Source organism: Mastomys coucha, unplaced genomic scaffold (genome assembly GCF_008632895.1).
Source record: "Mastomys coucha isolate ucsf_1 unplaced genomic scaffold, UCSF_Mcou_1 pScaffold22, whole genome shotgun sequence".
NCBI classification, from domain to species: Eukaryota; Metazoa; Chordata; class Mammalia; order Rodentia; family Muridae; genus Mastomys; species Mastomys coucha.
The window spans coordinates 2,153,622-2,179,371 of NW_022196905.1; the positions used below are offsets into that span (position 1 = coordinate 2,153,622).

Sequence of the window (25,750 nt, forward strand, 5' to 3'; positions counted from 1 at the left end):
ATTGCTCCTATGTGACCATGCCTACCTTTGAATGAAGGTATTTATCATTCAACTGTCTCCTTTGGTCAATGTAAGAGATTATTTTTAATTACTCCATAGTTCCTGCTCAGTCTAGAACTATAGCTAGCCTTCTCTTCTCTTCTCTTCTCTTCTCTTCTCTTCTCTTCTCTTCTCTTCTCTTCTCTTCTCTTCTCTTCTCTCCTGCTCTTCTCCTCTCCCTTCTCCTCCCCTCCCATCTCTTTCTTTCCTCCCTCCCTATCCCCCCTCTATTCTTTCTTTCTCTCTCTTTCTTTCCTTCCTTCTTTCTCTTCCTTCCTTTCTTTCTCTTTCTTTCTTCCTTCCTTCTTTCCTTCCTTCCTTCCTTCCTTCCTTTCTTTCCAGACATCATGGTTTCTTTGTGTAGTCCTGGCTGTCCTGGAACTTACTCTGTAGACTTGAATTCACAGAGTTCCCTCTGCCTCTGTCTCCCAAGTATGGGGATTAAAGGCATGCACCATCACCCCCTGGCACAATTTTCTTAAGTATCTTTACTTACTTTTAAGTTTAAAATATCATTTTTATTGTCTGACAATGACTTATACTTTTTTCATACTGTTCTCCAACAAGATTTCATTCAGCATTATATTTTTCAATAAAGTTCAATCTAATTTAGACATAAGAAACTGAGTCACCAATGATACAATATGTACAATGGTACAATCACAATTAGAGTAAAATTGACATATGTATTTTAAATGTGATTTCTGTATAAATGTTAAAATAAAATTTTACAAAAAAAATTTCAAATTTGACTATAGGCATATATTTCATTCTGGATTTCTTCTTTGTTTGTATGCAGAAAGGGTTTTATATAACTTGGGCTGATCTCAAACTTGGTATATACCCAACGGTGGCTTTGAACTCCTAAACGTCCTACCTCTACCTCTACTGTTCTGAGATTACAGATGTACATTATGTGTAACTTCTTGATTCCACTTCTAAACTGACAGAACTTGAAGATAAAAACAAAGTATTACTTGGTCCAAGATCTTACCATCTGTTTTCAACGAAGAGCTCACTACTTTGCAGTCATCCTTTTACTTAATTATTTATTTTTGGGCAAACTGCCTCATAAAGACTTTGTAAATGATTTTCTTGCCCCCGCTGAAGCTTCAAACTGAAAACTGCTCTCATTGCTTCTTGACAAATGACCTCTTCTCCAACTAATCACCTACAATTAGTCCCTTCATTATTATATATTGTTCACTGAAAACATAATCCTCATTACAGGATTTTCAGTATCTTTCCTATATTTTTCCTTCCTGTTTTTCAAAGATATATATGTACACAGCTTTTTCTATGTAAACACACAAAATTCCTTCCCTGTTACTGAAGGTGACTGACTTTTCATGTTCTTGACACATGCCTATCTCTCACCCCGGAGCACATCTCAATTTCCCCATATTTTTGACAATGCCAGTATTCTCCAGACTGGGTAAAGGTTTCTAGAGTCAAAATTTTTATTCACTTTTCTGTTTTCTTAATCATATTTAATTTTCTTAATATTTCCTGATTTTAATAACAGTATCATATTAACTTACTAACATATATATTAGTAATATATACACTTGATATATATTTAGTACCAGTATTATATTAAACAAATAATACCTAACAAATATTTGATTCCTAAACATATTAGTATTTAATTATATACTAGGCTTTATTTCCTCTTGCAAATAATGATTTTCCCTCAATAATCCAGAAATACTATTTGTACTCCTTTGTATTTTTCATCCCCTCATCTAGCATAGTATACAAGAAAAAGTAGTAAAAAAATATTTAACTAAGTAATATACAGGTAATGCAGAACAAGGAAACATACAGTTGTCCATGGTGGATGTAAGCCCATAATCAACTGGTCAGGGCAGCCTGAGGCTATACATTATTGAGCACAGTCAAAATATAATGTAGTACTACGCAAATAGGACATAATCCTCTGTTTAAAGTAAGGTTTCTTTAAAAACTGCTTTACTTTTACTAACATTTACAAATAAACTGGGTTAATAAACACAGATTTTGCTTTACTGAGGTAATTTCTTGTGGTTTCCATAGACATTTGGATTTTTATTACTTAGGGAAAACAATTCTATTTTTTTTAAAGATTTATTTATTTTTTTATGAGTACATTGTAGCTGTCTTCAGACATACCAGAAGAGGGCATCAGATCCTATTATCGATGGTTGTGGGCCACCATGTGGTTGCTGGGAATTGAACTCAGGACCTTTGGAAGAGCAGCCACTGTTCTGAACAGCTAAGCCATCTCTCCATCCCAGGAAAACAATTCTTAAAAGGGATTTTAATTTTAATCCTGTTTTAAAATAAGACTGTCTGAACACATATGAATTACATTTGCTACCTTTACGTCTTATACTTATATATTTGTACCTATATACTTATAGATGTGTCTGTATCTGAGGCTTAATAAGCTTAATAAGATTTGCCATGACATGGAAATTTGTCATTAGAGGGACATAAGTGCAACATATGAAAAGATAAAAAGTAAGTTCGGCCTCGAGCAGATCCTCTGAAAAGGGCTCCATACCCAACTTGCACCGGGAGAGAGCTGCCTTCCCAGGAGTGCAGATGAGCCTGTGAACACAGATGAGACCACCTCTGCTGCTCAGAGGAAACTGCCCAGAACCCTCAGGGCACAGGCACCCAACAATTGCCTGGGAAAGGCGCCTTCTGGTATTTTTCTGTGCCTGGAGCTGATCCTGTGCCATAGAGCTACATACACAAATACCACCAGGAAAGAGCTGGTCTCCCAGGAGTGCCTACACACCTGTGAGCACAGGTAACATGACCACTTCTCTTCAAATTCCTGTTCAAAGAGGGATCCTCCCAGAGCCATCAGGACACAGGAACCAAGGATCAGCTGGGGACAGGATCCTTCTGGTTTCTATCTGCAAACCAGAATCGACCCTGTACCACAGCTCTGAATACCCAAATTCCTCCCAGAAAGAACTGGTCTCCCAGAAGTACTGACACAGAGGACTGCAGGAGGAACAAGCCACAGTAAGAGACAGAAAGACCAGCTAACACCAAGATAACCAGATGGCAAAAGGCAATGGCAAGAACATAAGCAACAAAAGCCAAGGCTACTTGGCATCATCAGAACCCAGTTCTTCCATCACAGTGAGTCCTGGATACTCCAACACACCAGAAAAGCACGGCTGATTAAAATCACATCTCATGGTGACAGAGGACTTAAAAAAGGACATAAGTAACTCTTTTAAAGAAATACAGGAGAACATAGGTAAACAGATTGAAGCCCTTAAAAAAGGAAACACTAAAATCCCTTAAAGAATTGCAGGAAAACACAACCAAACAGGTGAAGGAATTGAACAAAACCATCCAAGTTCTAAAAATGGAAATAGAAACAATAAAGAAATCACAAACGGAGACAAACCTGGAGTTAGAAAACCTAGGAAAGAGATCAAGAGTCATAGATGCAAGCATCACTAACAGAATGCAAGAGATAGAAGAGAGAATCTCAAGGGCAGAAGACACCATAGAAAACATTGACATAACAGTCAAAGAAAATGCAAAAAGCTCCTAACCCAAAACATCCAGAAAATCCAGGACGCAATGAGAAGAGCAAACCTAAGGATGATAGGTACAGAAGAGAGTGAAGATTCTCAATATAATGGGCCAGTAAGTATCTTCAACAAAATTATAGAAGAAAACTTCCCTAACCTAAAGAAAGAGATGCCCATGAACATACAAGAAGCCTACAGAACTCCAAATAGACTGGACCAGAAAAGAAATTCCTCCTGTCACATAATACAACACCAAATGCACTAAACAAAGAAAGAATTTTAAAAGCAGTAAAAGAAAAAGGTCAAGTAACATATAAAGGCAGGCCTATCAGAATTATACCAGACTTCTCACCTGAGACTATGAAAGCTAGAAGATCCTGGGCAGATGTTATACAGACCCTAAGAGAACACAAATGCCAGCCCAGGCTACTATACCCAGCAAAACTCTCAATTACCATAGATGGAGAAAACAAGATATTCCATGACAAAACCAAATTTACACAATATCTTTCCACAAATCCAGCTCTACAAAGGATAATAGATGGAAAACACCAACATAAGGAGCAAAACTACACCCTAGAAGAAGCAAGAAAGTAATCTTTCAACAAACCCACACAAACCTAACTCCACTTCTTACAACAAAAACAACAGGAAGTAACAATTACTATTCCTTAATATCTCTTAATATCAATGGATTCAATTCCTCAATAAACAGACATAGACTATCAGACTGGATACGTAAGCAGGACCCAACATTTTGCTGCATATAGGAAACTCAACTCAGTGACAAGGACAGACACTACCTCAGAGTAAAAGGCTGCAAAACAATTCTCCAAGCAAGTGGTTCCAAGAAACAAACTGGCGAAGCCATTCTAATATTGAATAAAATCAACTTTCAACCTAAAGTTATCGAAAAAGATAAGGAAGGACACTTCATACTCACCAAAGAAAAAATCTACCAAGAAGAACTCTCAATTCTGAACACATATGCTCCAAATGCAAGGGCATCCACATTTGTAAAAGAAACTTTACTAAAGCTCAAAGCACACATTGCACCTCACACAATAATTGTGGAAGACTTCAACATCCCACTCATCATGGAAACACAAACTAAACAGAGACACAGTGAAACTAACAGAAGTTATGGACCAAACGGATTTAACAGATATCTATACAACATTTTATCCTAAAACAAAAGAATATGACTTCTTCTCAGCACCTCATGGCACCTTCTCCAAAACTGACCATATAATCAATCGGTCACAAAAAAGACTTCAACATACATAAGAAAATTGAAATAATCTCATGACTCCTATCAGATCACTATGGATTAAGGCTGGTATTCAATAGCAACAAAAACAAAAGAAAGCCCACATACACATGGAAGCTGAACAACGCTCTACTCAATGAAAACTTGGTCAAGAAATAAAGAAGTTAAAGACTTTTTAGAATTTAATGAAAATGAAGGTACAACATACCCAAACTTATGGGACACAATGAATGCAGTCCTAAGAGGAAAACTTATAGCTCTGAGTGCCCCCCAAAAGAAATTGGAGAGAGCTTACACTAGTAGCTTGACAGCACACCTGAAAGCTCTAGAACAAAAAGAAGCAAATACACCCAAGAGGAATAGATGGCAGGAAATAATCAAACTCAGGGCTGAAATTAAACAATTAGAAATAACATCAATGGGCAGTGGTGGAGCATGCCTTTAATCCCAGCCCTAGGGAGGCAGAGGCAGGTGGATTTCTGAGTTCGAGGCCAGCCTGATCTACAGAGTGAGTTCTAGGATAGCCAGGGCTATACAGAGAAACCCTGTCTTGAAAAAACAAACAAAAAAAAAAAAGAACATCAACAAAAAATTATATAATAAATCAATAAAACGAGGAGCTGGTTCTTTGAGAAAACCAACAAGATAGATAAACCCTTAGCCAGCCTAACCAGAGCTGTGTAGAGACAGTATCCAAATTAACAAAATCAGAAATGAAAAGGGAGACATAACAACAGAAACTGAGGAAATTAAAAAAATCATCAGATTCTCAACACAACTGGAAAATCTGGATGAAATGGACAATTTTCTAGACAGATACCAAATACCAAAGTTAAAGCAGGATCACATAAACCATCTAAACAGTCCCATAGCCCCTAAAGAAATATAAGCAGTCATCAAAAGTCTCCTAACCAAAAAAAGCCCAGGACCAGATGGGCTTAGTGCAGACTTCTATCAGACCTTCAAAGAAGACATAATACCAATACTTTTCAAAGTATTCCACAAAATAGAAACAGAAGGTACAACACTCAATTTGTTCTATGAAGCTACAATTACACTGATTCCAAAACCACACAAAGACCCAACAAAGAAAGAGAACTTCAGACCAATTTCCCTTATGAATATTGATGTAAAAATACTCAATAAAATTCTTGCCAACTGAATCCAAGAACACATCAAAATGATCATTCACCACGATCAAGTAGGCTTCATCCCAGGGATGCAGGGTTGTTCAATATACAGAAATCCGTCAATGTAATCCACTACACAAACAAACTCAAAGAAAAAACCCCATGATCATTTCATTAGACGCTGAAAAATCATTTGACAAAATTCAACATCCCTTCATGGTAAAAGTCTTGGAAAGATCAGGAATTCAGGGCCCATACCTAAACATAGTAAAAGCAATATACAGCAAACCAGTAGCCAACATCAAACTGAATGGAGAGAAAGTTGAAGCAATCCCACTAAAGTCAGGGACTAGACAAGGCTGCCCACTCTCTCCCTACCTATTCAATATTGTACTTGAAGTTCAAGCTAGAGCAATTAGACAACAAAAGGAGGTCAAAGGGATACGAACTGGAAAGGAAGAATTCAAAATATCTCTATTCTCAGGTGATATGATAGTATACTTATGTGATCACAAAAATTCTACCAGAGAGCTCCTACAGCCAATAAACAACTTCAGCAAAGTAGGTGGATATAAAATTAACTCAAATAAATCAGTAGTCTTCCTCTACTCAAAGAATAAATAGGCTGAGGAAGAAATTAGGGAAACAACATCCTTCACAATAGTTCCAAGTAATATAAAATACCTTGGTATGACTCTAACTAAGCAAGTGAAAAATCTGTATAACAAGAACTTCAATTCAAGCCTCTGAAGAAGGAAATCGAAGACCTCAGAAGATGGAAAGATCTCCCATGCTCATGGATTGGTAGGATTAATATAGTAAAAATGGCCATGTTGCTGAAAGCAATCTACAGATTTAATGCAATCCCCATCAAAACTCCAACTCAATTCTTCATAGACTTAGAAAGAGCAATTCTCAAATTCATCTAGAATAACAAAAACCCAGGACAGTGAAAACTATTTTCAACAATAAAAGAATTTCATGGGGAATCAGCATCCCAGACCTCAAGCTGTACTATTGAGGAATAGTGATAACATCTGTGTGGTAACTGGTACAGTGACAGGTAGGTAGATCAATGGAATAGAACTGAAGACCCAGAAATGAACCCATATGGTCACTTATCTTTGACAAAGGATCTAAAACCATCCACTGGAGAAAAGACAACATTTTCAACAAATGGTGCTGGTTCAACTGGCAGTCAACACATAGAAGAATGCAAATTGATTTGAATAAAAATTGATCCATTCTCATCCCCCTAGCCAAGTGGATCAAGGACCTCCACACAAAACTAGATACACTGAATCTAATAGAAGAGAAAGTGGGGAAAAGTCAGGAACACAAGGGCACAGGGGAACAGTTCCTGGACAGAACACCAATGGCTTATGCTCTAAGATCAAGAATCAACAACTGGGATCTTATAAAATTGCAAAGCTTCTGTAAGGCAAAGGATACTGTCAATAGGACAAAACGGCAACCAACAGATTGGGAAAAGATCTTTACCAATCATACAGCTATAGAAGACTAATATCCAATATATACAAAGAACTCAAGAAGTTAAGATTCCAGAGAACCAAATAATCCTATTAAAAAATGGGAGATAGTACTAAACAAGAGAATTCTCAACTGAGGAAACTAAAATGGCCGAGAAGCACCTAAAGAAATGTTCAATGTCCTTAGTCATTAGGTAAATGCAAATTAAAATGACCCTATCAGGGAAAGGCAAATCAAAACAACCCTGAGATTCCACCTCACACCAGTCAGAATGGCTAAGATCAAAAACTCAGGTGACAGCAGATGCTGGCGAGGAACACTCTTCCATTGCTGGTGGGATTGCAACCTAGTACAATCATGCTGGAAATCAGTCTGGTGATTCCTCAGAAAATTGGACATAGTACTACCTGAGGACCCAGCTATACCACTCCTGGGCATATACCCAGAAGATGCTCCAACATGTAATAAGGACACATGCTCCACTATGTTCATAGCAGCCTCATTTATAATAGCCAGAAACTGGAAAGAACCCAGATGTCCCTCAACAGAGGAATGGATACAGAAAATGTGGTACATTTACACAATGGAGTATTATTACTCAGCTATTAAAAACAATGAAATTTGCAGGCAAATGGATGGAATTTGAGAATATCATCCTGAGTGAGGTGACTCAATCACAAAGGAACACACATGGTATACACTCACTTATAAGTGGATATTAGCCCAAAAGTTCGGAATACCCAAGATTCAATTCACAGACTATATGAAGCTTAAGAAGAAGGAAGAATAAAATGTGGATGCTTCAGTGCCTTTTTTTTTTTTTTTTTTTTTAGAAGGGTGAACAAAATACTCACAGGAGGAAATATGGAGACAAAGTGTGGAGCAGAGACTGAAGGAAAGGCCATCCAGAGACTGCCCCACCTGGGGATCCATCCCATATACAGCCATCAAACCTGGATGTTATTGTGGATGCCGGGAAGTGCTTGCTGATAGAAAGAAGTCTGATATGGCTGTCTCTTGAGAGGCTCTGCCAGAGCCTGACAAAAACAGAGGAGGAAGCTCATAGCCGACCATTGGACTGAGCCCTAGGGTCCCTGATGGAGAAGTTGGAGAAGGGACTGAAGGAGCTAAGGGGGTTTGCAGCCCCATAGAGGGAGCAACAGTGTCAACAGGCCAGACTCCCCAGAGCTTCTAGGGACTGGACCACCAACCAAAGAGTACACATGGAGTGACCGATGGCGCTGGCCACACATGTGGCAGAAGATGGTCTTGTTGGACACCAGTGGGAGGAGACCCTTAGGCCTGAGGGTATTTGCTGCCCCAGTTTAGGGGAATGCCAGGGCAGGAAAATGGGAGTGGAGGGGAGCACCCTCATAGAGGCAGGGGGAGGGGAGATGGGATAGGGGGGTTTCAGAAGGGGAGACATGGAAAGGGGAAAACATTTGAAATGCAAATAAAGAAAATATCCATGAAAAATAATACAGAAAAAAATAGAAAAGCACTCCTTTTATACAGTATGTACTACATTAAGATCTTAAGCAGTCTTAAAGCTCTTGGTCTTTCTGTCAGTCGTATTCATTACCATTCAGCTAAAAGGACTGCATTGTTTGCTTAATTATGCTTTTTGTAACATGGTCTACATGCATTTACTTTAATTAAATGTTTTTCCTACTGTATATGTGAGATGCACTTGTTCAAGTACAAGTTATTTATAGTGACTATTACTGTTTTTGAAATTTGTAAGAGGTCTAAACCTATAATGATTCCAAATTTCTCTTTGATAGTTAAACAAAGTACACAAAAAACTTAAGTACATTGATGGCTTCTTCCTTTGTTCTTCCACCATACATTTTTCCTAAGTTAACAAATTTTAGAATACTTTACCAAATTTGTATCAACTAGACTAAAATTATTAGTAAACTTTTCAGACTTTTGTGTCTTCCCAATTACACCATAACCATCATTTTGCATATAAATAATTAAACATACCTGAGTGTTTTAAACTTTGAGCAGTTAGACAATGATCACCAGGAGTTATGATAATAATAATAATGTATACAATAAAACTAATGAGACTGTTTTGTGAATTGCTAAACTTTCTTTGGTTGTAATTGTTTCTGTTGATATTCTTCAGGAGTACAACTTTTGAAGCACCTGAGTAATATTCTGAGATACTAAATCATCACATACAGATGAGATAAAATTAAGTTTAAAAATGTATTCCAGGTAAACTCAGCTTAAGGACATTCCTCTAGATCTGTCAGCTGCTTAAATTTGACCAACATAGTCTCTGGACCAGTCCTCGTTGCTCACACCTAAAATCACAGCACTTGGGAAGTAGAAGCAAGAAGAGAAATTAAATTCATGGTCATCCTCAGATACATACTAATTTTGAGATCGGCCTGGGGTATGTGAGACTTTGTCAAATAATTTTAAAGAACAAGAATAAAAGGATTGTTTGTGCAAGACTCCCTAATTGCCTGTCACTTCCCCCACTAACTTGAGATCAGGTAGGCAAACCAAGAAATTTAGCAAATTCTTGTTGCTTTAAGGCAATGGTTTTTCCACTTACATCAACTATATATTCAGTTTTACTCTTCAACACTATTGCCAAAGTAGTAAGGGTGACTTGAAAAACACACAGAAACAAAATCAGAATAATACTAATTTAAAAAGAAAAAGAATAATTTGCTTATTCTAATAATCTGAAGTTCTTAGTTCCTTTCAAATTCCTGCTCCCTCCCCACTAACAACAACAAAAGAAAGACATTATAGTTGGTATACCATGTAGGTTTCCTATCTACAAGTTAAACGAAGTGTGGACAAAAAATAAGGGTGAAAAATCCCGGTGTTTGCACTGTGCAGACTTTTTCTTGTCACCACTCCCTAAGTAATACAGCATAACAACTATCTGTGTATTATTTATATACTATTCATTATTGTAGGTAAACAAAAGATGATTTAACCTATACAAGATATTTGAAGGTTTATATGTGAACACTGTACCTTAAAGAGACTTTGAGTACTCATTCAGTTTTAGTATCTTTTAAAAAAATAAAAACGTTTTGAGATAGGGTTTCTCTGTGTACACCTGGCTGTCCTGAAGCTCACGTTTTAGACCAGGTTGTTCTCTCAGATCTGCCTTCTTGGGTCTTTCCGAGTGCTGGGATTGACTTTAGTATGTCCAGAAGGTCGTAGATCCTAGTATGCGCCACAGATACCACAGGAAGATTATGGTTTTATTACCTCCTCCTAAGAAACAGGGTATCAATTCTAGAAAACTATCTTCTTTGTTTATTTGGGGGGGATTGTTTGTTTTTTTTTTTTTTTGAGACAGGATTTCCCTGTGCAGCCCTGGTTGTTTTGAAACTTGCTCTGTAGACTAGGTTGGTCTTGAACTCAAAGAGAACCACCTGCCTCTGCCTCCTGATTGTGGGAATTAAAGGCCTGTGTCACTACCACCTAATTTTTTTTTTTAAAGAAAGCAGTTTCAAGATAAAATAAATTTACCAACCTCTGAATGCTCATCTCTCTCATCTATCAGTCTTCTTAGATGTGATGCCATATTCTTTAAGAGTGGTTCTATGTCTTCCTGAGACATATCTGTCACTTCCATCCATTGCAGATCAAACACATTTTCCTGATTATGAGTTACCTTTACAGAGGCAAGAAAAATAAATAATCAAAGAATTAATACTTATTGACTTCATTTTAGTATAAAATTAACTACAAAAGCAGAAAGGAAATTTGAAGTTAATGATGACTCCCTAAACATTTTAACTAAATTTAAATAAATTCTCATCTGGACTCTTAAGTTAACTAAGAAAAAGATGATATAGTAAATACAATCCTCTGAGGATATTTAAAATACTACCAATTTTCACAATTTTAAAAGTGTTTCCCAACATGTAAAATTTAATATATAGCCTAATTCTTAAAAGATATTAGGAATTTAAAGCTCATGAGTAAATAGTTATGGGAGTGGCAGCTTTTAAAATAAATTTTAATAAGTTATATTAACATCAGTAATTTGATACAGTACATTATGATTCAGATTTTTATATATTTTTTAAATCAATGTACTTGTGTAATCCAAATAACAGCTCAATAAAAATGATCATTCACTTAAGAAAAAAAAAAGCACATAAAGACCAAGCTTATTATCTTACCCCATCTGTGCTACCTAAGAAAGACAAAAACTTCACTCAAGATTTCATTTCCTCATAGATAATAGTGAGAGTAAATGTGTAGTAAGCACTGTGTCATAATAAAATTCACTTATAAAATCATCTATCTTCAAAGAGAAGATATAAATATAAAAGGTTAATTTATATTTGATCTTTAATTGTTCTTGTTCATCCTGTAATTAAGTATTTGGGGAGATAATATTGTATAAAACACTGTAAACTTCATAAAAATTAATATATATGTATATATATATGTATATATATATGTGTGGTTACCTCTTGAATATGAGCGGCAACTGCTGCTTTCGTATCAAAATCTAAACCTTGAATTTTTTCAATAAATTCTTCCTTTTTCTGACACTGAAAAAAGGACCGGGGGTGGGGGGGAGAAGACCATTCAGACTCTGTATTGTCCTTAAAATGGTATGTAAAAATAAAAATGCAGCAAGCATTATATTTGAACAGCACACTGAGAGTTCAGATATACTTACCTAATGAAGATGCAATGATTGTGAGACATTTAAGAGCCACGGACTGAAATCTACACTATTTTATGCTAGAAAGTTCTAAAGTAGGAACATATTACACAACACATCTGAGGTCAGGATATTATTATGCTAACTTTGCAAACAGAGAAGTAAAGAATCAAGAACTTGTTTCAGAGGGAACAAGTTACTTGCCAAAACCCACAGTGAGTCAGTGGCAGAATTCGGAATCCTGCCAAAATGCTCAGCCAGTCCCCAACTGTCACCAAACAACACTGCCTTTCTTCTTGAGGAAAAGAAACCAGGCAATTTTTACTTCAAGCTTACAATTTATTCTTTCATATTCATCCTATTAATCTTAATAAAAGAAACTAACTTTGATGACCCAGTTCAACATTTGTAAGGTAATACAATAAATATTTGTTTCTACCATAACAAAGTAACCAGAGGCAAAATTTAATACTGTATATAAGTACACATGTAACCAAATAGGAATAAGGCTGAAATTCCTTATTGATAATTTTTTTAAAGTTTTATTTTAGCTAAAACCATAAAATACGAACCATATCTTTTCCCAATAAGGATTAGAATAGCAACACACATCTTTATCTCTGCCTCTGTCTACATCTCTTATATTGCAATTCAGCTGCTAATCCAACTGTATTTTGTATGCACCAAATGAGAGGTGCATACAAAACAGACAGCACTGCCTTGTGCCCTGCTAAGATGCATCTCCCGGGCTAATTACAGAGCCAGCAAAGACAATAAGCCCTCAAGAAGAAAAACTGGCTCTTTGATCATTAAGAAACTTACAAAGCTCTGATTCAAATTATGTTTCTAATGCTCTACTGATGTCATTATACAATCATCTGAACATAATCCATACTTCACCTAGAGTTCTATGGTCAGTGAAAACTAAACTATTGCTATAATATACAAATTTGTATATAATATACAAAGTAAATCACCAGGAGAGCACAATTTCTAGTTATGAGTAGAAATTGAAGAGTTTTGGAGGGAATGGAATTGGGACCAACATGCTTAAAAACACTAATCTTTTTTGGGTGTTTTGTAAGAACAACTGTGAATTAACTTTCTAATTGTATATTTACAGAATGTATAAAGCAGCTTTATAGGGACAGCAATCCCAACTTTTTAACATTTCTGTAATTACTGACTTATGAATAGATTTTAGCCAATCAGAACATAAAATAGCAGGGTTATTATGAAATGTAATAATTAAGATTCACTCAGAGTACCCTAATCCAACTGTCTTATGGTTTTCTGTTATGGTTTAAAAAAGAAATATACATTCCACTTTATAAGCCTTACGAGACACTGTTTCTTCACTAGCACCACCTTGAGATACTCGTCATTTATAGTTACTCTGTTACACTGATTATTATAACATTCACGAACTAAGGCATTTTTTAAACACAAATGCAGTATATAGTAGCTATAAATGAATAAGGAAAGTGCTTCCAACTAAAGACCTGATAACCAAATTAGAATAGCAAAAACAAACAAACAACATATGTCTAAATATTTAATTGGTTATTAAATAATTACGTACAACATATTATAGAAATGTAATGACTTAAGTTATATATGAATTGTGCCCCCACAGTGGTTACTAGAAGCTAGAAAGGTATTAAGAAGAGAAAAATGGCCGGGCAGTGGTGGTGTACGCCTTTAATCCCAGCACTTGGGAGGCAGAGGGAGGCGGATTTCTGAGTTCAAGGCCAGCCTGGTCTACAGAGTGAGTTCCAGTACAGCCAGAGCTATACAGAGAAACCCTGTCTGGAAAAAAAAACAAACAAACAAAAAAACAAAAAAAAACAAAAAAAAAACAAAAAAAAAAAAAAAAAAAAAAAAAAAAAAAAAAAAAAAAAAAAAAAAAAAAGAAAAATGGTGGGTTAGAGTAGAAACAGAACAGGGAACTGCTATTTGATACAAGTACATAGATAAATGGATAGGATGTAATGTCATATATACTACAGTAGGATTTTGTATGCCCTTAAAACAAAAAAAATAAATGTATTGAGGTGGTAGGTATACCAATAATTGTGATCTGGTCATTATCTATCATATATATATTGAATATATAGATACAGTCATATCGATCCACATACATGTTTAAAAGTATATGTAAATTAAATGCTGTATCTCCAAAGCAGTCAATTCTGAAAGCCAACAAGTTCTAGAATCTAAGATGTATGTAAGTAAATGTGAACTATTACTAGTGAATTCGTATGTTTACAAAAGTCGCACTTCATACGTAGGTCTGTAGCTCAGTTGGGAAAGTGCTTGCCTAACATACATGAACACAAAGGTTCAATTCCAGGCACTGTATACATTGGGAGTGGTGGTGCACATGTGCGATCCTCCCAGCACTGGAAGGTGGAAGTACATAAATCACAAATTGCAGGTCAACCAGAGCTACCTAACAAAGCAAAAACAAAAACAAAAAATAAAAAAATTAAAAAAACAAAAGTAAAAAAATACCCTAAAACAAAGCTCAAAATACTTCATTCTATGAAGAACTGTACATTGAAATAATTCATTCTTTATAAAAGTAGTGGGCTCCAGAGACTTTTCAATGGGCAAAGGGCTTGCCATGCAAATGTGATAATCTGCTATAGGAATAGTATGCATTTGTAATCCCAGTGCTCTTACAGAGATTGATGGCAGAGACAGGAGAACTCCCAGAAACTTACATACATACATACATACATATATACATACATACATACATACATACATACATACATACATACATACATGCTATTAAAGGCACAGGCAAACTAGAGATACTGCCTCAACAAGGCTGTTCTTTGACTTCCACAACGGTGTCATGGCATGCTCATTTACACCATTTACACACACAAACAAACACATGTTTTTTAAGTTAATTAAGTGGAAGATCTAGTATAGGAGATTTAAAAGTCAGACCAGTGTTCTTTAGCCTAGTAGCAAACAGAACTAAATCTAAAATGAGTATGTTGAAGACAATCTTCCACTGTCTTCTTATTAAAGCAGCACACTAAACTCACAATTATCCAATTCATTAAATACCTTAAATATCTACCGAAATGCTAATATTATTTGAGAAAAAGATTGTAAGAAAAAACTATATAAAATATAACACGTGGCAAACTATGTATTCAATTAACCTTGGCTATCATTATTGATATGGACATCTATAAAGGAACAATAGGGCCGAGGAAGAGTCTGTTAGGAAAGTGCTTGCTGAGGACGCATAAGGAGTTGGGTTCAGATCCCCAGCACCTGAACAAAAAGCTGGGTGTATTTGTGTGGACCTATAATTCCAGTTCTGGGAGGCAAAGACAGAAGGATCACTAGGAATTGCTGAATCAGGGAGTTCCAGGTTCTCAAGAAATAAGGTAAGTGAAAGAGACACCTGATGCTGACCTCTGGTATTCATGCTTACATGAACATACTTTCCCAGTCATGTACAAACCCAAATGCCAATACAAAAACACTTCGCACAAATTCTCTAAGGTTTATTTATTTTTATGTAAGGGTTCACCTGCATGTATTTCTGTGCACCAGGGGTGTGCCTGGTGCCCACAGGCTAGAAGAGGTTGTTAGATCCCATGAGAATGAGTTACAGAGCTATGAGCTACCATGTGGGTGCTGGGAATCAAACATGGGTCCTCCTGGAAGAGCAGTCAGTGCTCTCAAACTACTGTTCTAGCCCCAAACCCTTTCTCATTGCTAATCTCACCTTTCCTAAAGCATAAACCAGAAGAAGTGTATGGAAGATGTCTCAAAAGAAGCATAAAGATCTGAGTCATTAGAAGCCTCTAAACTTACCTGAACTGCACAACCAAGTAAGAGTAAAAGCAACTTTTTAACTTCTTCTGTGCCTTGTTCTGAAATAAAAACACTAGTAAGTACAGTATTTAGCTTTGTTTACAATTCTTTCAAACACTGGAAAAATCAATTCTAGAGAAAACATTCAACACCACTTGACAAAAGGATGAATTTTGTAAACAAATGGTGGAACTTACACATGTGGCTTATGTGTGCACAAAATGATGATCGCAGAGGACTTGGCAAGGATACCCCTTCTAAAGAGTTAATAGTGCACATAAGTAAACCTATAGATTGTATTATACCAGCCTTTTACATTATGGTGATAGAAGGACATGACAGAGTAGCTGCTATTGGGACGGTTCCTCTTTATTGTGTGCTTATTAAAATACAAACATTAGGGTTCATCTACCTATATAATTTAAATGTTTCTTACTGTACAGGTTTGTAAGGATCAGAACCTTAAATGCCTATCACAGTACGCTTAATTGGATGTGGTAATTCACACCTATTAATTCTAGTATTTAAGAGACCAAAGTAGAACTACGTGAGCTAGCTTGGACTACATAGTAAGTTTCAGGCTAGCTTGGGGCTACAGAGTAAGATCCTATTTCACAATAATACATTTTAAGAAAGAAATATATATAAGAAACTGAATAAAAGTTATCAGTCCAGAGCAGAACAGTAGAACAACCCTAGCCAATGGCATTCAATTAAGATTGCTTTAAATATTCAGTTGAACTTGTCATGAACATGTAATATTCAGAAAGATTTTTCACTATCAGGTTAATGTACCTGTGATGAATTTTAAATTTTTATATTAGAGACTTCCCTTTACTTCCCATTAATCTATTTTTTCAGACTATGAAGCAAGTTTAATAGTCATTACATGCAAGTATACACACACTTCTGTATTAACTCTGGGTAGATGTTGCTGTCCTTCCCTCAGTTCTGCAGTCAATCATTCCTATCACCCTAGATATATGTGGTATCTGTGTGGTCTTTCTTGATCCAGTCACCACAGTTTGTGCCCTAATCCATGTCTTAGCACTTGGTGCATGTCTTTACCATATGAATTATATGGTCTCACAGTAATCTTTGGAACTTTCAGCAAACCACAAGAAGCTCTAGCACATACTCTCTGACTTGGTAGTTACTTACTAAATATATACAGAATCAGAAATAATCATATTTTACATGGTAATCTTCTTGTTTACTTATACAACCAAATATCCTAGAGTATCTCTAAAAATTAAGTTAGTGAATTCCTAACTGAGTTCACTATTAATGCATTTAATTGTTAGTTTTCTCTATAAGAACAACTGCTTACATCTTACAGTTTATTTGGATTTTATTTTTGTTTCAATTAGACTAGGGTTTAGATTAGAGACGATACATTCAATTTAAGTATCATGTAGCCCAGAAGGATTAAGTCCTTTGCTGAAATATTTTATAACTGCTAGTTACTCAATTGTTCAAATTTTAAATTCTAGGGTGTATGGTTACGGTGAATGTTTGATGTAGGTGAAGTCCTAGGATCGAGTTCCATAAATATCCAAAATAAAAATAAAAATAAAATTCTAGTAAAGGAGTAACAATTTTTGAGTATAATAATTTAAATAAATGAAACACCCTTTCATATTTCCACTAAGATATAGTTTAATATAAATTAATGTTCATCACTAAAACTTTCAACTTAGCAGTTGGAAGACTGCTGAAGAATACAGGAGTTTGGCTAGTAGTTATCAGGTCCAAGACTCATTACATTTGACTACAAAATGAACTAGCAAACAAACAAAAAGCAATTACACAGTGCTAACAATTTTGGCAATAGTAAATAGGCATGTAAATATGAAGCTTGGTTGTTTCAACATCATTCCTTTTCTAACACCGCTGCTTAGAATGAGATAATAAAATCAACCATCACCATAAAGTACCATATGGATATGGTAGAAAAAAATTTCGTGTTGAGTGTGTACATCTCACCAACAACTTAAAAACTGTAAGCTTCTTTTCTCTCTACAAACAGGAATATCATCCTCAACTTTTCAATTGAGGTTGTGGAAAACCTGAGAACTGAGATAAACAATCAAGGCCTTGGTAAACATGACTTAGTGTTACATAAACATAAAGTATTATTATCACATCATACAGACTTAAAACTTACCAGAAAAGGGATTTTTGCCAATGATTAAGATATTTGGCAATGGCATCATAATCAACTGCTGCAAAGTCTCCTGTAAAACGATATTCAGAAGTCAGTGACTGCATGAGTGATGCTGACTGTGCAACTACTCACCAAGTCATAGCTCAGGACTGCACACTCTATGTGGGTGTGCTATAGTAGAAGCAAATGCACAGGGGGTCTCTTTTGCACTTTTCTTTTCTTTTTTTTTTTTTTTGGTTTTTCGAGACAGGGTTTCTCTGTGTAGCCCTGGCTGTCCTGGAACTCACTCTGTAGACCAGGCTGGCCTTGAACTCAGAAATCCGCCTGCCTCTGCCTCCCAAGTGCTGGGATTAAAGGCGTGCGCCACCACCGCCCGGCTCTTTTGCACTTTTAATAAATTACATTTCTAAGTTATTACGGACTTAAAGGATCAAGCATGATGGATCACATCTGTAACCTTGACATCTGTTAAGCTGAGAAAGGACGTTTTTTATTTTTTGTTTTTTAAGAAGTTTTGAGGCCAATCTGGGTTAAATATTGAGTCTGAGATAGCTTCAGCTATGGAGTGAAACTATCTATATATATATATGTAAATAACTTAAAAGTAAAAGAAGACCCTTCTATTTATTTTGAGTTTTAGATATTTTTACAGTGAAGCAAATTGAATACTATCATAGTAAGTTTTAAAAAGGATTTTAAAACAATCACTATTTTGTCTAGATCATACTTCATAAAAATTACCTACCTCTGCATAAAGAACTTTTAAATTCACCCTGATAAAGATAGGGAAGAGTTTTGTCTTATAGACGTTAAATGAAAAAAAACTTATTTTTTAGTAACATGAGTCAATATTGATGAATCGGAAACACTATTCTACTAACTTGCCACATGACATTCTGTATCAACTTCTATCCAATTTTATTCTCAGTAATCCACCCCTTCCATTCTACTGTTTCCCAATTCTCCCAAGTCACTCTTCCCATAATGAAAAGGCAGCCTCATATCACAGACTCATCAGTGACCTTGACCTTTACACCACGAGTCCAGTTACATTTCAAATTATACAACTGACAAATGTAATATCATGTAAAATGTACTTAACATAGAATGTGAATGTTTAATGTAGTGTCTTCTGCTACAGTGGAATCTGAATTCCTACTCTTAAGTTTATAAAAACTTTTGTTGAAGAGGATAGAATGTGAAGCAAAAGTACAAAATCATTAAATTGAAAAGACTCTATCTTGAAATTAATATGAAAATTTAGTTCTTAATTTTAAAGTGTTAATTTTAAGTTAACTCTGATAATAATAGAAGAAATAATAAGCTGGTTAAAAATTACATAAAGTTTCTGGAAAGAAAATTACTTCAATTTCTAGTTGGTTACCTTATGGCTTCCATAGGGTATTTTGGATCTTAGTTTTGTTTTTATAAAATGCCCACCTATTTCCCTAATATAGCCTTATAAGTAGTATTTTAAAACATCTACAACATAAGCTGTGCTGGTGGCATATGCTTGCAACCCCAAAACTTGATGTCAGAGGACTGCTGTAAGCTGAAGGCTAACGTGGTCTACACAAGAAAGTTCCAAGTTTAGTGGTATATACCTTTAACCCAGCAGTCGGCAGAGGCAGGTAGAGCTCTGAGTTCTGTAGACTGCATGGTCTATATAGTGAGTTTCAGGACAGCCAATGTTAGGTATAAACTGAGTCTATCTCTATATTATATCTACCTATCTATCTATCTATCTACCTATCTATCTACCTACCTACCTACCTACCTATCTATCCATCCACCCACTGACCTATCTATCTAGGAGGTAAAAAGCTTAAAAATTTACTGCCATGATTAAAGCTTTACTGCATTATTACAAGGCCCCTAGAATTTCATCTAGCTCTAAAGATAATCATGATCAAAGAAATGGGAACAAGAATATGGAAACAAGGGCTGGAGAGATGGCTCAGTAGTTAAGAGCACTGGCTGTTCTTCCAGAGGTCCTGAGTTCAATTCCCAGCAACCACATAGTGGTTCACAACCATCTATAATGGGATCTGATGCCTTCTTTTAGTATGTACATATACATACATACATACATACATACATATATACATACATACATACATACATACATTGGTTTTCTTTAAAAAAGAATATGGAAATGAACACAAAATAAACTTGACTTTAATAAAGATCATAAAACAGGACAACAGAAAACAGATTTAAAACAGGTGATAAAACACACCTATAAAATTTATGAAAAAGTAAAAACAGTAAAACACTTTAAAGAGAAACTTTTTAGAAAACCAGGGCATTTGTTCAACAAATGCTGAATGCTCATTATTTGTCATTTATTATTCTAAGCAATATAAGGCAGCTAGCAGTATTTGCTCTGAGGGATATTACATTTTAGTAAGAGTAAACAGAAAATGAATGAACAAGTGCTCTAGGTCATAAGGACTAAAGATAAAAGTACATCAGGAGGGGCTAGAGAGATGTTGCAGAGGCTGAGAGAATGTGCTATTAATTCAGAGGATCTGAATCTGGATCCCAATACCACATCAGGTACCTTAAAACCACCTCTAACTATGGCTCCAAGGGTCATCCTATTCTGGGTGCACAGACATCCGGCACACATATACACATAATAAAAATTTAGATATAGGGCTGGCGAGATGGCTGAGCTGATAAGAGCACTGACTGCTCTTCCTAAGGTCCTGAGTTCAGATCCCAGCAACCAAATAGTGGCTCACAACCACCCATAATGAGATCTGATGCCCTCTTCTGGTGCATCTGAAGACAGTTACAGTATATTATGCTGGAGCGGGGCTGGAGAGAGAGGGCCTGGAGCGAGCAGGGCATCCTGAGTTCAATTCCCAGCAGTCACATGATGGCTCACAGCCATCGGTACAGCTACAGTGTACTCATACAAATAAAATAAATAAATAATCTTTTTAAAAAATTTTAAATATAAAACAACAAAAAGCATATATGAAGAGTATTAGTAAATGTGAGACTGTTGAAAATTTGTGAAGACATGCAATTACTAAAATATAGAAAATTTGAGCATCTCCAAGGATATTAAAAGCAAAGTTTCACCAAGAAAAAAAATTCAGTTCTAGCACGAAGACAGTCCAAAAGACTTAGAGAACTACAAAAATTTGAAAAAGAAGTAGAAAGCATTATAGTAATTTAAAAAACACTGTATGTATCTTGAAGGATAAACAGACTGGGATCCTATACCTCTAATTCTTCTCCCTTTATTAAAGAATTTCAGTATATTACTTAATTTTATAGCTTGACTTTCCATGATGTACATGATTCTCAGTAATAATTTACTTCCTGATGAATGCAGGTAAGTTTGGGAACAGGTGAGAATATACACAGACAAGACTCATAAAACAGATCCAGCATATCCAATTGGATGTGAGATGGTGGTACCTGACCAGGATCCTCAATGGAATTATAATTCCCCAGGTGGTAGTTTAGCCAGAGATATTAATAACCTAACTCCTGGCCGGTCCAGTAAATTTTGAAAAACTCCAAGAGGTCATCCAGGATAAACAAGAAAACCTGTCTCAATTTTTAGAGCACCTTACAAAGTCCCTATTACAATATACAAATTTAGAACCTGAAAACCCAGAAGGTAAGCAGTTCCTGATGGCCTACTTCTTTTCCCAGAGCTATCCTGTCACTCTTATACTAGCAGTTAAAACCAAACTTAGATGTTTGGAGAGGGAACCCCCCAACTCTACAGGCAGAAGTCTTGGTGCTGGCCTTCAAAATGAATGATCAGAGAGATGAAAGGCCTGCAGACAAAATACCATTTGCTAGCAAAGGCTGTGCGACCAGCCCCCGTCACTGCCTGGGCTTCCTGGGCTAAGGCTCAGGAATCACCAAATTCTTGCTACAAATGTGGTCAACAAGGTCATTGGGCAAGGGCTTTCCCTAACCCCCTCAAGCCAAAAGCCCCTAGATGCCATCAGGAGGGACACTGGCTGTCTATTGCCCTCAAGCCGCTCAGAACAGAGGGACTTCACTCCCAGGTCATCCTTCAGCAGATCTCTTAGGCTTGGCTATGGCTGACTAAAGAGTCGGCTCCTTTGACCCAACTACTTTCGTCAACAGCAGGGAGTTCCAGGTAGTCATCATGGTATCTGGGTGGCTTACCTCCTTCCTCTTGGACACTAGGGTCACTTAATCGGTCCTGATGGAGAAGGACACACCTCTCCTTCTCGTTCCTCTATTATGGGGGCAGGAGGAAAACCTTACCTTCCTCACCAAACCCCACCACTTAGTTTCACTTTTAGGGATGTTTCTCTCACCCATTCCTATTTGGTAGTGACAATATGTCCTGTTCCCTTATTGGGAAGGGATCTTCTAGCTAAGTTGGGAGCCTTTATTTTCTTTGCCACCCCCGCCCCCATTCGCCTAAACCCAAGTTCACCACCAGCTCCTTTCCTCCTTCTCCTAGCCTATCAACCAAAGGAAACTGTTGTTTCCTTTGCCAGCTTCTCAAGTAGACCCCCGAGTCTTAGAGTCCAGAACCCCTCTATTACTAAACATCATTCTCCTGTTGTCATCCAATTTCTGGACTCTACTAGGTACATCACCCAAGCTCAATACCCTCTCACTCTCCAGAGCCTCAGGAGACTTATGCCTATCATCTCAGACCTCTTAAGGAAAAAACTCCTCCCCATTTAACACCCCTATACTAGTAGTTAAGAAACCTAATGGAACCTATTGCCTAGTTCAAGATCTCAGGTGCGTTAATTCTGCAGTTGTTCCTCTCCATCCTGTTGTGGCTAACACTTATATACTTCTTTCTGCTATCCCCTTGGGGATTTCTCATTTCTCCGTCCTAGATCTCAAGGATGTGTTCTTCACACATGCTCCACCATGTTCATAGCAGCCATATTTATAATAGCCAGAAGCTGGAAACAACCTAGATGTCTCTCAACAGAGGAATGAATACAAAAAATGTGGTACATTTACACAATGGAATACTACTCAGCTATTAAAACCAATGACTTCATGAAATTGACAGCCAAGTGGACGGAACTAGAAAATATCATCCTGAGTGAGGTGGCTCAGTCACAAAAGACCACACATGGTATACACTCACTGATAAGTGGGTATTAGGCATAGAGTGTGGAATACCCATGATACAAGTCACAGACCACATGAAGCTCAAGAGGAAGGAAGACCAAAGAGTGGATGGTTCAGTACTATTCAGAAGGGGGAACAAAATAATCAAGGGAAGTGGAAGGTGGGAGGGACTTGAGAGGAAGAGAAGAGGAGGAGGGAGAAAAGAGGGGCAGAATCAGGTATGGAAGGATGGAGATGCTCACAGCCATCCATCAGACTGAGCACAAGGACCCCAATGGAGGAGTCAGGGGAAGGACTGAAGGAGCTGAAGGGGCCTTATCTGGCATCAATGGAAGGGGAGGCTCTTGGTCCTGTGAAGGCTTGATGCCCCAGTGTAGAGGAATACTAAGGTGGTGAGGCGGGAGTGGGTAGGTGGGTGTGGGGGATGGAATGGGGGGTTTGCAGAGGTGAAACCCAGAAAGGGGATAACATTTGAAATGTAAATAAATAAAAAGAAAAGAAAAAAATCCTTCTAATCAAGAAAGAACAATCTCTGGTCTAGGTAGAGACCCATAGAGAAGCAGGTTCACCTGAAGCCACGTTGAAGAAATAGGCAGAAAAACTAAACCTCGGGGCTGGTGAGATGGTTAGTGGGGAAGAGCACCAACTGCTCTTCCAAAGTTCCTGAGTTCAAATCCCAGCAACCACATGGTGGCTCACAACCACCTGTAATGAAATCTGACTCCCTCTTCTGGTGCATCTAAAGACAGCTAAAGTGTACTTATTTATAATAATAAATAAATCTTTGGGCCAGAGTGAACAGGGGTTGAGCGAGTGGGGCTCACTGGAGTAAGCAATGGTCCTAAAAGCCAATTCCCAACAATTGGATGAAGGCTCACAACTATGTGTATAGCTATAGCGTGTACTTATATACATAAAATAAATGAATAAATCTTCCGTGTCATCTTTCTTTGTTCTAAGCATGTTCTCCCTCACACTTGAGGCTTCAGGTTTTTTTCCAGCACCCACATGCATACTTTCCACTGTGTACCTGACTTGTACGTCTTTCCCTTCTCTCCACTAGTGTCTTCCTCTAGGCAGCAGCCGTACAGCTTGTCTGCCCTTGAGTATATTTTAGTCTGCTGGAGCTTCCATTTGAATACATTCTTACTTAAGCTATTTTATTAATGAGATTAAGAAAACCATGAGTTCTTGAGACTTTAATTTTCCTGGTCAACATGATGAGACACAACAAAATATCTTGTAAAACTTCCAGACTTATTCTAAGAAAGTAGTACTATCTTAAAACCCAAACCGGATATGAATACAAGGAAAAAAGAATATGATAGAAATTTCAAGTTAAGATGGCAGAGTCTAGGCCAGGCAGTGGTAGTGCTCCTCTCTAATCCCAGTACTCAGGAAGCAGAGGCAGGAGGATCTATATGTGTTTGAGACCAGCCTGGTCTAGAGAGTGAGTTCCAGGACAGTCACTGGTACACAGAGAGAAAAAAAAAAAAAAAAGATGGCAGAGTTTTAGAAGGATTCAAGGTAACAAAAAGGTTTATCCTGGAAAATGAAACAATAAAAGTGGTGGCTTTAAAAAAACAAGAACAGCTAAAAATCTCATGAAACAGAAAAGCTATGGCTTTTTTTTGTTTTTGTTGTTTGTTTGTTTTAAATCAGGGCTCCAGCCCTCTCTCTCAGGGAGGAAAAGGCCAAAGTTAAATCTAAATGGCAGCCAGGCAGCAGTGGCAGTCCTAGCCCAGCTTTCCTAAATCTAGCAGGAAGAACAATTTGTACATTGTTGACAATACAGCCTTTATTTTGGGAATTGGGAAAAGAGGGGCCTCTAATAATCAGCCTGTGTTAGCCACTTTCAACCTAGGTTAACTTTAGGCCAGAAATGTGTCAGCAATTTTGTCTGCATGATGACCCAGTACAGGAGAAAAAAAAAAAATCAACTTTGTTACTCCCTATTGTTAGCTAGGACCACCCTGTTGTGTATACTACTTAATTTTGGTAGAATTGTAACAATTCCAGTAACTACAGTACGGTTTCTAGAAGTAAACTAACTTGTTTCTCTAAAGCCTTCACTGTCTTGCCCTGTGAACCCAAGCAATGGCCAGTCAGCAAAGATGTTTATCCATCAGCTAACCTTCTTTAGCTGACTACTTATTAGTTACTCTTAGCAATGTACAATCACAGGCTAAAAAAGGGAAACTTTTAACCTCCTTCTCTGCCTTCCCCTACAATTCACATTTCTGGCCTAAAGCTAACCTAGGCTGAAAGTGGCTAACACAGGCTATTAGAGGCCCCTCTTTTCCCAGTTCCCAAAATAAAGGCTGTATTGTCAACAATGTACACATCCTTTGTCTATCTTTCCTTCTCTTTGACTTTTCACCTATATCTCAAAGTGCTATTACCAGGTGCCATTTTGAAAGGAGGCCTATTGTTTGAGACTGCTACTCTGAGTCCCTCAAAACAAAGAACCATAACAACGACGAGGGGGGGGGGCACTTA

The 25,750-nt window shown here is 37.0% G+C and overlaps 1 protein-coding gene across 5 annotated transcripts in view; it reads right to left on the minus strand.

The window, feature by feature from the left end:
- Nucleotides 1–25,750, minus strand: part of Ccdc88a (coiled-coil domain containing 88A) — a 127,919-nt gene that overhangs the window by 64,960 nt on the left and 37,209 nt on the right. For all 5 annotated transcript variants that reach the window (XM_031341618.1, XM_031341620.1, XM_031341619.1 and 2 more), the window contains exons 4-7: nt 18,149–18,218; nt 15,982–16,040; nt 11,936–12,019; nt 10,987–11,127 (exon numbers count right to left, since the gene is read on the minus strand). In XM_031341618.1, the coding sequence (XP_031197478.1) occupies nt 10,987–11,127; nt 11,936–12,019; nt 15,982–16,040; nt 18,149–18,218 (354 nt within the window). The remainder of the gene's footprint in view (nt 1–10,986; nt 11,128–11,935; nt 12,020–15,981; nt 16,041–18,148; nt 18,219–25,750) is intronic.